We start from the raw sequence: 16,144 nt of genomic DNA, 5'->3' as shown, positions 1-16,144 counted from the left end.
GATGAGTCCTCCTCTCATTTATACATCCATTTGCATGGAGACTGCAGCATTGACTGGGTTAATAAAAGCCATTTCCACACACCCTCCCTCAAAAACTATTGTACTTCTACTCCATCACTCTCAAGAAACTTTTGAGAGACACTTGCCATGTCATCATAGACATACCACCCAACCCATTTTCAGCCATGACCATCTACCTGGGTATCTCGAGGTTCTAAATCTGTGTATTGTTGCTTGTTGCTGGTTCCCCCCCACCAACCACCCGGACCCCCCAACCCTCCCCTCCACTTCCCTGGGCCCCATCAACTTGAGTTGTCCTTCAGCGCAGACTTTACTGTGGATCCCGACCTCGCTGGAATCTTGATGTTATGAGATCCATGAGTCAGGGAACAAAAGCTGCTGCCTTGTGGGCTTCTCCATAGAGAGGGGAACACACCTGAGCATGATTCTCATTGAATTTCATTCATGATTATTATCATGCCCCTTTAGTCAGCGAAATATGCTTACCTTTAATTACACCCACCTGAAAAGACTCTCCTCCCACTTCAAGGATTCACACAAACAGAGCAGTTGTGTTGTGAAGAAGAGTCTTGAGAAATTGGTGCGCATAACTTCCCAGACACACTCCCCCCACCTCCTACCCTCCTCCTATCACCCACAAACTATCCCCCATCACCCTTGGCCCACCCAATATAACTCTCCCCTCTGTTATCCTTGAACCTCCCGCTGTTACCTTTGAGCTTACAACTATCATCCTCCACATGCCTTCTCTCCTCTCTGAGCCTACACCTGTTACCACCCCTAGGTCCACCCTGACCCCTTCCATTATCCAGGGAATCACTTTTGTCCATTTCTGTGACCCCTCCCATGAGACCATCCCCTACCCAACTTTCCACCCTACCGCATCCCACAACCCCCTCTTCCCTTCGCTGCCCAGCATCTTCAGTTCAACCCGCAGGACCTCACCTTAGACAGCACCAAATCTGCCCTTTAGGACCATTTCTCTCCCACCATCCCTACCCAGAAACCACCCCCACCCATTTACAGGACCCCCACACCCAAATTTCAAGGCCCTTCCCTCCCTCCCTTATCCCTGCACTGCCTTCCCTCCATGGCTCCATCTCTACCCCAGCCTCACTGTCCCGTGTTCCTTAGACTGCCACCATCCAATCATCATCTCATTGAACAAAACTCCCTGAAGAGCAAAAGCAGTAACTATTCCTTCGAACTCCCGCCATTTGACTACCTTGCCTGCTGTACACCACTTACGTGCAGATGTAAATCTGAAGGCATGTATTGCTCATTTGCTGGTAACTTAATCAGGAAGGGGAACTTAATTCTGGCAAGCTGGCCTTTTAATGAGCAGGCATGACATACAGATGCATGAAAATGCACTTCCTGATGCTTGTCATCAGGAAGCTCAACGCACCTTCAAACTTTCCTAAACTTAATTACAGAGATTCATTCCGACTTTGGGAAGCTGATTTTTGGCCTCCCGCTCACTTAAATACCTAGAAAATGAAATTGCAGCAACAACAAACCTCTGATCTTGGAAGGGAGGGATCATGTAACATTAGTCCAGAAAGAGATAAAGGACAAGTGGAAGCTGTAGTTTGACTAGATCAAGGACTATAGAACAATCGAGGAATGCCACTAGAAGTAGAAGCCCTTATGATCGGGAAGGTTTGGTGGCCACAAACAAATTAGAGGATAAATTGATAAGAGAGGCAAACAAAGTGAGTTGGATACTTGGAAAGAATTTGGTGTCTACTCTGAAGTGCCAGACAGGGGATAGCAAGACCTAGCATACAGGTGAGCCAGGAATTTCCAAATGCAATATTTGCAACCTTGCAATAGTCTGTTAAATTCCATGATATGGCCCTCTATACGTTTTTCGAAATTTATCAGAATTTGACCATGCCTTGTCTGTATTTAATTAAGCATTTTTCTTATAAATTTTAGTAGAGTATGCAAACGTTCCTCAGTGTCCAACTGATGAGCCTCCAACTCTGAAAATACTTTGCACCTAATCCTGTTTTTGTTTGGAAGCGAAGGCCATACCTTGCTTTTTCTTTGGTAACCCTTGTCCACATATCTACTTCATTTTTCCATTGGTCACAAGGTTCAGATTCAGAGAACATTGGTAGGAAATCATACCCTACAATTTACATTTGGTTCCAGTGATTCTTCTCAAAAGTAACTTGTGTCTGAAAAAAATATTTTAGTTTCCAATCTTACATTTAGGCAGCCATCTTCTGCTACCATATTACTTGGACCCAAGCCAAATGGTGAAATACAAAACAAGACACAGATCGTTTTATTGATAGGTTTATTCACAGGATGCAGCATTGCATATCTCTGCCTCCTAACTATCTAGCCAGTGTTTCATCTGACTCTCTTTATATGTAGTCTCAGTCCTTAATCCAACACTGCCCATAACCTCTATCTGTAACAAAATCAACCAGTCATTAGCATTCAAAGGTCTTTCATGTATTATGCAGAACTCTAATGTAATTTAGTCTAACTAAACCAAATGATTAATTTGCATTATTGAATTTATGTAAGTCGTACCTGTGTAGTTAAGTACATTTTAATTTGATCTGGTATTACTTGATGTTACACACACCAAACATTTGATACAAATATTTTTATATTGAAATTATGTAAATGTTTAGATAGATTAGGAATAACTTTAATGCAACAGCAACATAACAATTTGCTGCTTATAAAATGAACAATTGTTTAAAGGCAAATAGAATGTAACAGGCTGAAGATTGAAAGAAACAACAAATTTCATCAGTAAATCTTTCTAATAACAATGCAGTTGAAGAAGCAGATATCCTGTAACTATAGTATGCATGTGGATTAGCAAAAAAAAATCTATATTCAAAGGGCTTAATAAATTATATACATTTTAAATTATATTTTAATTTCCTTTGCCTCATTCAGTGCTATAATGTACAGTGAACACTGCTTATTTTGTTTTATCCAACTAGGGTCATATGGAAGGGGAGGTTTGGGGTCTTGCAGCTCATCCTGTTCTTCCCATCTGTGCTACTGTAAGTGATGACAAAACGTTACGAATCTGGGAGCTCTCCTTTAACCATCGTATGCTAGCAGTACGTAAACTTAAAAAAGGTAATTACTCAATTGTTTTCTCAGTTTTGAATCATAGGTCAAAAGTGTCACTCTACAGATGGTTATGCTTTGTAAAACCATTTTAGTACTGAAAACCATAATTGTGTAATATATTTATGCATTGAATAAACATTTTCACTCTGATAAATATTTCATAGGAACTGATCATGCAGAAGAGCCCACGTGATGAAAATTGATATTTGAAACATTTTGTTGTATTCAATTCATTACCAAGAATATTACTTATTCATCTTTTTCGTATAGTTGTTTGATCATATTCACCTTTATAATTTGCCAGAACTATTGCAATGTTGTCTGACTGTTTCCACATAACTGGGCTCCGCTATGCAATAATATTATGATCAGAAAAATTACAGTTAGGCAATGATTGATATTTTAGAAGAACATTTAATGGAAATATCTATCAATATTTATTTATATTATAGATATTATAGTAAAAATGTGTCTGTGTCCACAGTTATAATGAAAGCTGCCTTATGCAAACTTCTCAAGCTGTAATAGCACTCTCTTACCAGCGATGGTACTGCCTCCATAGCTCCAAACAACTCTGCTTCTCTACTTCCTAAACTGTTGTAAGATTTTCTATAAGTATTGTCTAAGAACACAGCGTTTGACTTTAAAATGACAATTGATTACATCTGTACACCCTGGACCAATTTTCTACTGTCCTATAATCCAACTTGGGGCTATACATGATTTTGACTTCACGGCCATTCTTTACAGAGACTACAGAAGTGGTAGAGGTGGATGAAATCAGGAGGGTAGGGGTTGCCTGCCTGTCATCTTCTCACCTCCAAGGCATTTTTCCAGCAGTCAGGAAGACATTGGATGGCCCTTTTGCTCAGAGGCCAATTGAGCCACTTAAATGGACAATTAAGAGCCTTTTCCCACCACCACTGGCATTTTACCAGTGACAGCTGGGCTCTTTGCAGCGTGTGGAGACCGCATGAACCCTGGCGGCTTCCCTGCAGGCTTGGTGGGGGAGAGGGGTGGGGGTGCCTCTGTTTGATCAATGGAGGGACCCCCTGGCAGCTATGGCTGCCACCATGGCACCAACCTCTGTACCATCACCAACCCCACCCCACCGAACTCCTTGCCAGGGCCCGCCTGACCAGCCCTGGCCGCTCCTTGTAGTATAATGGTCTGGCACATATAGGGTTACCATGGGACTGAGTACTGTACCACCCACACAATGATATAAGAGCACATGGCCCCCACCTAAGGGTCAGTTTAGTGTTGGACAGAACCAAGCAAGCATGGAGATAGCTCCTAGCTTGAAACCTTTACTGTATATATGTACATAGTTCTTGTAGCTAACAAATACATACAGTTAATCTCCTTAATACTACAAAGATTTCATTAAGATCTACCGAATGATATCCAACACCCTACAGCATGGCGACAGTGAATAGAAAAAGCCAAAACTTTGCAAAAAATGCTAAAAAAACTAAAATTCTGCAAGACTAAAGAAAAGCTCGAAGCAGCATTCTGACTTGAAGAAAAGCTTGAGAAGCAGATGCACAGAAGAAAATCACAAAGGAAAAGCTCCAAAGAAAGGCTTGGAAGCTGAAGGCAGACATTTAAAATTCCTGACTGCAGTAGAAGACTCCATGGGATTTCTTAGAAGTCCAGCTTCAATTCCCAGAGTTCAGAGTCAGCTGACCTAGCAGGAGTGAGCTGTAACTTTGAAATTCCAGGATAAAGCAAGCCTTGAGAAACTTTTAAACAGATCAGTGGTCAGAAATTGCTGCTTAAAAACTTGGTCAAAAAAAAGATTCCCGAGCTAATGCATGAAAATATGGGACATGAGCTTGCCCTGAGAAGAAACAAAAACAAGGTTAATTAATTAATTCAGAAGAATCACACTTAAGACCAACAAAGGCCTTGATTTGATATTTTCATGACCTTAAAGTATAACGCTGAAACAGAGCAGCCGGCAGTCTGTCGATCCAGGCAACCATTGTATAAAATTTTTTCAAGGCTGAGTACGAGCGCCATTGCAGTGGCAGCCTGCCAAAACCAGCAAATGCAGGTAATTCCTTTGTCTTAAAACTGAACCTACGCTTTAAAACTTTTTAACCATGGATCAGAAATTGACTCTTCTAGATCCATTTGGACTTAACCAAGGCCCAGATCAATCAAATAATTGGAGACTTTGGAGAAAAATATTCCTTAGTTACATGATTGCTTCAGGTCTGGATAGAAAGACATGCTGAACAAGTTAACACACTAGTATATTCGGTAGGCCCAAAGGCAGATGACATCATTATTGGACAAGGCATCAATAAATCATTAGCTAAATTTGAAGAAGTACTAAAATTGTTTGATGTTTATTTTAACCTGAGAAATAACAAAATCCTTGAAAGGACTAAATTTAATAGACATGTTTGGCAGCAAGGAGAACCTGTTGACTCATTTAATAATGATCTGTACAGGATAACTGAAGGCTGAGAATACGGAGAACTAAAATCTGAACTTATCAGCAATAGAATAGTTGTGGGAGTAGCAGACAGCACACTCTCAGACATGCTTCAAGCAAAGGAAGATCTAATCCTCAAGAAAGCTACCCAGATTGTTAGGCAGTCTGAACTCTGTGCAGAACAAGTCCATTTTCAGAGGAGAAAGTAAACTATGGTACAAAGGAAACCCCACAGTCCAGCTAAACAGCACAGAAACTATCCAGGCCAAGGGAAACAATACCCTAACTGACCAGTAGAGCGAACGTGCCAGCATTGTGGAGCAAAGCGCCCCCCCACAGGCAAGATCAATGTCCTGCAATTTCAGCCCAATGCTTTCAAGTAACAGAATTAGGTACTTCAGAAAACTGTGCAAGACCAAAATATTTAAAGACACAGAAGACCCAAAGATGATTCTTGAGGTTGAGACTACACACCAAGGGGACAGACAGCCATGCTTCTTGTTTGAGATCAAAGATCCAGGATTTTCGGATTGGAATGTGGATATTTTGGTTAACACCATCTCACAAACTTTAAACTGGACACAGGAGTCAGTGTTATCATCCTATCAGACAAAGAATCACGGCTGAGAGACCTCTGGCTTTGAACATCAGACGCACCACTCTATGGGCCTGGAGGAATCCAACTTCCAGTCATAGGCATGATTCTGGAAGCACTAAGGTATGGCAGCAAACAAATCTTGGAGCTGATCTACGCCATCCATAACCAGTCTTTTTCTCTCTTGAGCAGAGGTGCTTGTGTAGCCCTGAATCTCCCCAAAATGGCAGAAGTCAAGGCAATCACTGTTGTAAATTACACAGAACTGCAAGTACCTGAGAACTCAAACAGGGAAGTGTATCCTGACTGGAACTTCACATCTGAACTGCCTTCTGTCTTTGCAGATCAGGTTTGTCTATTTTCATTACAGGTGCTGGAAAGCCCTCATTGGTCAAACCAGCCAACCACTCAGATGGTTACCATGATGTCTCCAGTGGAAGATAGACAAGAGAGCAACCAACAGCTAGAAGCCCCTCAATATCCGCTCCAATGACTGTTGATAAGGTCTACACTGCGACCACAGAGAAAACCCTACAACTTCCAGCCAGCATGACAGTGCCAGAGATGATGCTGGAACCAAGTAACAGGCGTCCATTGCTGACAGTACACCACACAGCCAAACGCAAAGGTGAGCTTACTAAAAAATCATATTCTCATCACGGGAATGGCAATTTTCCATCACAGTGACTCACACAACAAAGGAAGAAGAAGAAAAAACAACATGGAGACGAGCACAATGTTCGTCCATCCCGCAAGAAATGGGATGGAACAACATCTGCCTATCACCAAACATGGCGAATTGACAAAGAGCAGTTCAATACTAAAGAATGGATAACAAAAGTGAAAAGATAGCCAGATGCCAGGGTAACCTCCAAACCAACAGAGTTTACCTGCAATGACAGAGCCTACCAACCCTCCAACAGTGGAGCAAGTGAGATATGGAAGGGTTATAAGACCTCCAGACCGCCTGAACCTATGAACTAAGAGACTGAGTAGTAATAATGATATAAATACATGGAGTAAACTAAAATAACTTGAAATACATTGGATAAAGACTTGGTGGGGGGTGGTAAAAGGGTCAGGCACATATAGGGTTAACGTAGGACTGAGTACAGTACCGTCCACACAGTGATGTAAGAGGATACATGACCCATACCCAGAGATCGTTTAGTGTTAGACAGAGCAGTGTGCACAGGCAAGCATGGAGCCAGATCTTAGCTTGAACCCTTTACTGTATACATGTACAGAGTTCTTGTGGATAATAAATACATACGTTTAGCCTACTTAAGACTACGAAAACTTCATTAAGACCTATCAAATGGTATCCAACACCCTACAACACTTCTGAGCTCACTTACACAGCTGTGAGGTGGCATTCATGCTGCTTCTCTTGGTTGAATGCAGTTCCAACCGTTGCCACCTTCCAGCCCATTATTGGTGTCACCATCACCCCAATAATTCTCAGCTCATTTGTGCAATAAAGGATCAACTATTAACAGATAAAAAGTCGTCCTTACGTGTCCACATCCTTCAAGTGTTACATTTACTTTCCATAGTTGTTTCTTGTTGAGTATATTTCTATGTCATATACTTGCTTTTTTTTGAAGTGTACGAAGGTGAGGTGAAGCTATGAATGTGAGCTATGAGTCATGATTGATAGAGATTGCTAGAAAATAAGTGCAGGTGGGTTAGTCCAATGAGCGTTGTGTGAGGCTAATAGTTCAGTTGTAAGAACATGACATTTGAAGATGCATTCACTCTCATGTACTGTCATTAAACTTATTGCTGTGTTGCATCCCAGGTCCTCAGAGCTGGACTTCTGGCATTAACTGCGGCAGCTGTCTGCTCCCGCTGCCTTTGCAGTGTCTGTCTGCATCACTGCCTGGACCCCTGTGAATAGAGGACCACTCTACCCCTGCCCACCACCTCAATCAGGGCCCCAGTGCTGCAAAAGAATATCTTGGAATCTGCTCTCTGCCTTGCTGTGGCACCTTGTCTCTTCCTCTGAGGAAACTCTCTGCTCCAATGACTTCTAGCAACTGCTCTCATCAAAATGCACCATCACCCCTTCGCTTACCTGCCACCAATCTCTATCATCCATGAATCATTTCTCATATTTCACCTCACCTTCAGACAATTGGTATTACTGCAACACTCATGCCCACACCTCACAGCTTGCACACATTGCCAGATATTCAATCATGACAGGAACATCATCCAAACAGGTCCAAACACACTGACACATTTCCCTCCCTCTTGCAGGGCAAGGTAGTACATAACAGCAGGCAGCAGTACATAACTGGCAGGGGACAGGCACGGCTGCATGTCCTTACCCCGACAAGTGAGACAGGGCACACCATCACTTGAGCGGCCAGGACTGAGACTGTATCCAATGGCGGAGCTGAAAGCATCAAAAGTGATAGTGTGCTCCTACCAATTCTTGCTTCTTAAATTCCACATCTCCACAATCTTTTCTGATATAAAACTACAGATGGTCTAAGCATGCATCATCTGGTTTGACCTGTTCCCTCACCACAACTTGACCCTTATGACTTTCTCCTTTCAGATACCCAGGAACTGACTGTTGGCCACAGCAGTACAGGACCAAGATGTGGAAAAGGAAGAAAAGACTGGTGATGAAGAAACAACACTTGGTCTCACACTTGTAGCCACTAGCTCAGACTCTCACACTGCATGCTTTAGAGGCTAGCTTGAAGGCAGGATCTGGATGTGATCAGACACTGGACAGGAGTGGCCAGGACAGGGGGAAAGGATAGCAAGGGTGAGGTTGCACATGAGTTCTGCTCCAAAGGGCTCAGATGAGGACTTTGGGGCAGCATACAGAAAAGGCTGATGGGTATGCACAATGAAATGCTTGGTGCATTGGCAGAGCTGCCAGAAAACCAGCTGTCACTGTCAAGAAGCATGGAGGAGTCCAGCATTGGAGAAAGAGCATGGAGGAGTCCAGCGAACCAGCCCAGATTTCTGCCACCCATGCTGAGATGGTACAATCCTCTGGGCCTTCTAGAGCCAGAGCTACTTGAGGTCCTCCTGCAAAGCCATCTATAGTCTCTGTCACTGAAAGTCAGCAACCTTTGGCCAGCCATGCTGCAACCAGTGGGATGGCATGGTATTTGAGCACTAAGATAGGCAAAGGAACCTGTAAGATAGGCACCAAGGGAATGTACAAGGGTAATTAATTGACCTTTGCAAGAAATGTTGAATGATTTGATTGATAGAGCATGTATGTAATGCTTATTAGGTAAAGTGTAGAACTTCTGATAAATGGGAATTGGCGTTGTGTTCACAGGAACAGCAGTCACAAGCCACCGCAGACAGCCTGGTTGGAAAGGAGTTGTGTTTAATACCTCCTCCCTTCCTGCCTCTCTTCCTCCTCCTGCTTAGCTGCTTGCCATATACCTGGTTGCAAGGACTGTGCCTTCATGATTGCAAGATCATGCAGGATGTAGCGTACAACGATGAATTGTGAGATAGACTCTGAAGTGTACTGCAGGGCTCCTCCAGAGTGGTCCAGGTAGTAGAAGCATTACTTAAAGAACACAATAGTGTACTTGATGTCATTTTGTATGGCAGCATGGGTTGTATCCTGGAGTTATGAGCCAGGTGGTCAACGGATAGCTGTTATTGCCCAATAGCCACCCCCTAGTTTCTCAGAGTGACTCAAAAGGTGATTGTAAATAGACTGGTACTGAATAAAAGCATCATGGTTGCTGTCAGGATATTGGGCATTGACCTGAATGATGCTTTGTTCACATTAGTTGGACATTGAGGGAGTGGAATCCTTTGAGACTCTGTTACAACTCTAGATTGAAATGTGATGCCCACAAAGCACTGTGCATGCAGTCAGTGGCACTCTGCACCATCAGGAAGCCTGCTACCCTAGCGAAGCCATGTGTTCATACCATCTGCTTTTCCCTGGAAAGAGAAAATGCAGCGTATTTCCATCTCTGCATTGGATGTGCCAGTGATCTCCCTTTTACAACAGTAGACGGCAAACTTCAAGATGTTGGATATATCACCTACTTCAGCCTGGAAGGAACCCAACGCAAAGAAGTTGAAGGCCACAGTCTCTTTTACAGCCATTGGCAGCTTCGTGCTCATCCTACTGTAAGGCTACAGGTCTGACTGCAACAAATGGCATATTTTAATGAGGACCTCCTTAGTGAAAATGAGATCATGTACACTGAGGTTGAGATAGGAGAAATGCTCCCTGTTGACAGCCTATCTCCCCCTTCTCCTCCACCATCTGCAAGAAGTTTGTCTTCCTATCTGTTGTCTCTCCTCATTCTCTCTGTCATGCTGTAGGCTAAGGGATGTGGAACAAGTATGGTGAGCAGAACTCTTGAAGTGAGAACTAAGACCTACGCCATATGTGCCTCACTACACCCTGTAGACTTCAACTTTAAGTAACAGTAAAAACCACCAAACACTTCTGGTGGGGTATCTTTCTGCTGCTGAACACGTGCAAGATTGAGAGAGGGTGTTAGCTGGAGCATTGATGTTGAGAAATAGTACGGCTAGACTCAAACCAGTTGGCTGACGTTACGATCTACCGACTCTGCATACTTATGCCACACACTCCTAATGCCCGTGTAACACCCTACCCAAAATTGAGTCTTATTAAGAACCATGAGCGTATGATACAGAAGCCATTTTGGACCTGAAGCAGCACCTGTAGCAGCTAAAATACGTAATAAAATTTTGTGACCTTGATTTCACATATCAGAAGACTCAATTCTTGATTTGGCAAATGGCCACATGACCGATGCCCATCTATAATCTTCTTCAAAGCCCTAATGCCTATCTTGTGTGCTCAGCTACTTATTCCAGTGCACCTATGAAATGTTTGTCCAGTGCTTACAGCTTGGGAGGTTGAAGGCTGCTGAAGCTTCACTAAGGGCACTTCAGACGGCATTACTAAGAGACTCGAGGAATTATGACCATTGACAATCTATCTGCAGACTGCTTTGACTTTGGCTTTGGACAGGACAGTCTGGCCCAAGTGGATGTTTGGCAGCAACAAGGTCATCCTGAGGACAACAGGTGCTCACCCATTGAGCCAATGCAACTATGTACGGTGAAATGAGGCTTCCTGTTCTACAGGTTCCTCCTCCACCTCCCTCTCCTTCTCCTCCTCCTCTCCCTCCTCCTCTTCTCCCCACTTGAGGATTGTATGGCACTTCTGCATCTGAAAGGAAGAAAGGGCATAGATAAGTAGAGACAGACGATAAGTAGAGACACTTCTGAAAGCAATAGCAATTTGTGTAAGGATGATGTTTAATTTTTTTTATTCTTTCATGGGATGTTAATGACACTGGCCATTCCAAATTGCCCTTGTGGTGAACTACCTTCTTGAACTGTAGCCTGTGTGGTGTAGGTACACCCACAGTGCTGTTGTTCCAGGTTTTTGATCCAGTAGAAGTGAAGGAACAACAATATAGTTCTGACTCAGGATGGTGTGTGTCTGGTTGAGGAATTTGGAGATGATGGCATTCCCATGCATATGCTGTCCTTGACCTTCTAGTGGTAGAGGTTGCAGTTTTGGAAGGTGCTGTCAAGGAGGCTTGTAAGTTGCTGCAATGTATTTTATGGATGGTACACCCTGCTGCCACTGTGCACTGGTGGTTGAGGTAGTGAATGCTTAAGATGGTAGATGGAGTGCTGATTAAGCGGCTGCATTCTAATGAATGGTGTTGAGCTTCTTGAATGTTTTGGAGCCGCACTCATCCAGGCATGTGCAGAGTATTTCATCGCACTCCTGACTTGTGCTATGTAGGTGGTGGACAGGATTTGGGGAAGCAGGAGGTGAGCTACTTGCTCCAGAATTCACAGTCTCTGACGTGCCCTTGTAAACACAGCATTTATATGGCTGGTCCAGTTAAGTTTGCAGTCAATGGTAAATGAAAAAAGTGTCTACTTTATCTATTAGGTGTTGTATAATATAACAAACCTAAGAGGGAGGTAGCACAAAGCTGTTAGAGTCATTTGCTTACTAAACTAACCTTTCTATGTTAGAGGATGAAATCATGTTGTACAAAAGTTTAAATAAGACAAAAGCCATTTGGCAGCTCTCAAAACCAGTTATTTTATTTGTTGGTTTGAAAATATTAAGATGCTTCCTTTCTTATTCCTTTTAGGTGGGAGATGTTGTGCTTTCTCACCAGATGGAAAAGTCTTAGCTGTTGGGTTAAATGATGGGAGTTTTCATGTAGTCAATGCTGATACCCTGGAGGATATAGTGTCTTTTCACCACAGGAAGGAAAATATATCAGATATCAAATTTTCACCAGGTAAACCAGATGATCAAGTTTTGCTTCCACTTAGATCCGATGATTATGAAAACACTATTCTACTGTAGCATTTACATGGGATTAGTTAAATTATGCTCAATGAATAGATAACATGTTGGGTGACAAGCCAGTAAAATAAATTGAGGGTCCAGCTGAGTTAACGATCAATTGCTTTATGATTATGTAAAACATCAGATTGGATTACTCCTTTAAATTTATTCACAGGTATCAGTTATTTATGAATAGTTGAATTTTCCGTTCTATTTTTATTTTTAATCATGGTACATTGGGCCGTAAATTCTAAGCTCTAGTACATTGTATTGGGCAGTACCCCAAAGATGTGCTAGGGAATCCCCTTTGCAAGTTCCCAAGTAAGGGTTGCATGGCAGTTGCCCAAAGTGCAAACTTCCCCTGGGCAATTGCCCTGCACTGGGAACCATCCGAAAATGTGATTTAAATCACAAAGTTCGGATGGTTCCGACTGGGTTACACCAATTAAAACCTTTTCTAACTTCTGGATAACTATTGCACAGGCTCGTACTGACACGCCCACAGAACTCTACACAAGCCCCCGACCTCACAGGGAACTCCCCCCATCTCCCAATTATCCACTCCCCTATGGAACTCCCCCACCTCCTTCCCAACACCCAACGGGTCTCCCTTCACCCCCCCCGACTACCCACCCCCCTCATGGGCCTCCACCATCCCAAAGAGACTACAGCCCCTGGAAGGAACTCCCCAACCCGTGGGATTTCCCCACCCTCACGGGGACTCTTTCCACTCCCCCGCACCAGGCTAGACTCTCATCCCCCATCCAGAGGCCAGACAGCCCCTCCAAGGTCCAACTCGATTATCCCCGCGCAAGGCCCGACCCCCACCTCCTGAGGACTGACCCCACCCCCAGCCCAGAGGCCTCAAACCACTCCCCCCCTCCAAAGATCCACCCCAAGGCCTGGTACTGCCCCCCCATGGCCCGGCCCGATCACCCGCACTGAGGCCCAACACCCCCCCACCCCCGAGGCCTGACAACCCCGCCAAGGTCCGACTCCCTACCACCCCCTGCCCCCAGCCCAACTCCACCCCCGCCTGAGGCCTGACCCTCTGAGCCCCAGCCCCTCTTGGCCCAATCCCCCCTGACTTCCCCACACATCCCACCCCCCAAATCCTTCCCAATTACCTTGTTCACTTACCTTCTCCCTGGCCTGTCCACGATGTTTAAATTCACTGGACCTTGAACTTACTTGCTTTACGGCAGCTAGCGCCATAAAAAAGGGGTCATGGCTTCCTTCCCTTCGACAAAGCTGCACTTCATGCTGGGCCCCAGGGACATGCTGAATTGCCCAGATCTTGCCTGACCTGAGTCAGAAGGTCGGGCGAGATTGGATTTCAGGAATGAAATTTAGAGCAGAGTGGCAATCCGACGCTGAATGCCACTCCAAGGAAGATCAGGCCCAGTATTTATGCTAAATGTTGCCATTTAAAAGAATATGTGACATAGTAAGTAGGTTTAATTGAATGTATAAATCAGAACCTAACCCTGTAGAATTTACAATATTCCCAGGCAGCTTTTGAATGAATCAGAAAAGAATTCACCACCCCTGGATATGTCATTGTTTTCGCCACCTTTGGAATTCTATAACATTCTGTCAAGCATATTCATTAGTTCTCAAGTCACAAACAATTTTTTTCCATTTCACATTCATAATTAGGTAGGAAAATTCACGTTTTACTGAGCATTTTCAGTAAATTAATTACTTTGCAATGCCACTGCTTTGGTTGATGCTGGGCACCAAACAGATGCCAGTAGTTAATTATTGTCTTCTTGCCTAATTAGTTCTCTACATTGAATTGTGCTAATACTCTAGATGATGGGCTGAATTTTCATCTCCTGATGATGAGCAAATCTGCATCAGGAGGAAGAAATGGCAGGTATGCAGGGAGAATTTTTAAACATCCCCTCCAATTCCTGCCCCCCACCATTTTCACCAGGTCAGGAAACATGGCAGGTGGTAACCCGATGTCTATATAAAGTAACATCGGGTTCGCTATTTCAATGCTTGCTGCAAATTCAAGTTTCCCTGTCATTGCTGTTTACTTCGAGGAGGGTAGGTTCTTGAAGGGTGGCATGGAAACTATGCCAGGTAACGTAATTCATGAACCTCAGTAAAGGCTTTGTGGAATCAGGAACATTTTGGTAAGAAAATTTAAATACTCTTGCCATCTTCAACTGTCATAATGTAATCATGATTGATGATTTAAGTATGTTTTCAGTGCAATGATTGACTATTTGGCTCTGTCCTTAAAAGGTAAGAGACCATTAAATTGACCAGCATTGTTTAAGAGTTCAGATGCATTAGACTCCTTTCTCCAGTGAATAAAGTCCCCTCCAGTCTACAGAATGAACAATCAGATATGAATGTGTGTTGGGATTTTGTGGTTTGATTTTCACATTGATTTGATGTCTTGACATCAGGTGAGCCTTTGAGGCACTCTTCCAGTGTGCTTTAGATACATGATCAGTGAGTCACATAATAACACTGGCAAGTCTTTGAAATGCTCATGAAATTAAAAAAAACACAGCCATTCAAAAGTCCCTTTGAAAAATATTGCACCTTTTACACTCTCATAAAACTGTCAGATCAAAACAGGCAGTTGGTGTCCCATTGAAGAAATTCTTAGTCCCAATAAACAGGGATTGAAAAAACATTTCAAAGAAAAATAAACTTATTACAAGCTGATAACATTGTCAGTCAAACAAAGCTTGCAGACCCCATCAAGTAGTGTAAAGAACCTCACACAGGGCTGAATGCATTAGTCAGATTGAATCTCAACCAAGCATTCATAATTTAGTTGCCAGATGGCCTTATTAACAGAAGCAGACTTAACTGACCAGACAACTGTTTTGCCAGACGGCCTCATTATGAATGCTTGGCTGAGCTTCAAGCTCGCACCCGACTCCCAGAGACCAAAACATTGGTGAATAGGCTGCCTTTTAGAGTCTGGACCAAGATGTCAGGAAATGGCCTGACTCTCAGTTTTTGAACTGAAGGCAAAAACCTGGTCCAATGTCTCAGGACTATCAGAAAATCATAGCATTTTAATCTCATTGGATAATCAAGTTGATGGATCAGAATTCCTTAAACTTCTTCTCTACTCACCAGCAAAAACAAAAGATTTATATACTGGTTCCAAAGAATGTTCTGCATTATTCAGGAGAAGATTGATGGGAAAAAGGTGGCAACAGTACATAACATTTCTTGGATCCACTCAAAAAAAAAATGCAACCAAGAGCAAAAACTGAACAGGCAACACCAATCCAAGTGGAAATCCCACCATCCACCAGAAGTATGAGATAAATCAATATCAGTAGTGTTAGCTCCAGAGGGAGCTCGGATCTCAGTGCCAAATAGAACTGATATGCTCATCATTTGACATCTGAGCAGCTGGGATTGAGGGGGTGTAAGGGCTACAAGGGAGGAATGGCACCTCTTACAGACAGTCTATGCACTTTTTGTAGTGACTGATCCTGTATTGGTCCTCACCTTCACTCACCTCTTACCTGTGGCTTCAGATAGTTGTCAGCATGTGAAAGTGGCCACATCTGTCTGTGGGCCCTAGTCTACTGGCTCATCACCAATCCGAAGTGCCGACTGGTCAACA

The 16,144-nt window shown here is 43.3% G+C and overlaps 1 protein-coding gene across 2 annotated transcripts in view; it reads left to right on the top strand.

Moving 5' to 3' along the window:
- Window positions 1-16,144, top strand: part of LOC121269068 (echinoderm microtubule-associated protein-like 6) — a 738,052-nt gene that overhangs the window by 532,843 nt on the left and 189,065 nt on the right. For both annotated transcript variants that reach the window (XM_041173516.1, XM_041173508.1), the window contains 2 exons: window positions 2,997-3,138; window positions 12,332-12,484. In XM_041173516.1, the coding sequence (XP_041029450.1) occupies window positions 2,997-3,138; window positions 12,332-12,484 (295 nt within the window). The remainder of the gene's footprint in view (window positions 1-2,996; window positions 3,139-12,331; window positions 12,485-16,144) is intronic.

Source organism: Carcharodon carcharias, chromosome 2 (genome assembly GCF_017639515.1).
Source record: "Carcharodon carcharias isolate sCarCar2 chromosome 2, sCarCar2.pri, whole genome shotgun sequence".
NCBI lineage: Eukaryota > Metazoa > Chordata > Chondrichthyes > Lamniformes > Lamnidae > Carcharodon > Carcharodon carcharias.
The sequence above is the reverse complement of the archived record's forward strand: the minus strand, read 5'-3'. Positions and strand labels throughout refer to the sequence as shown.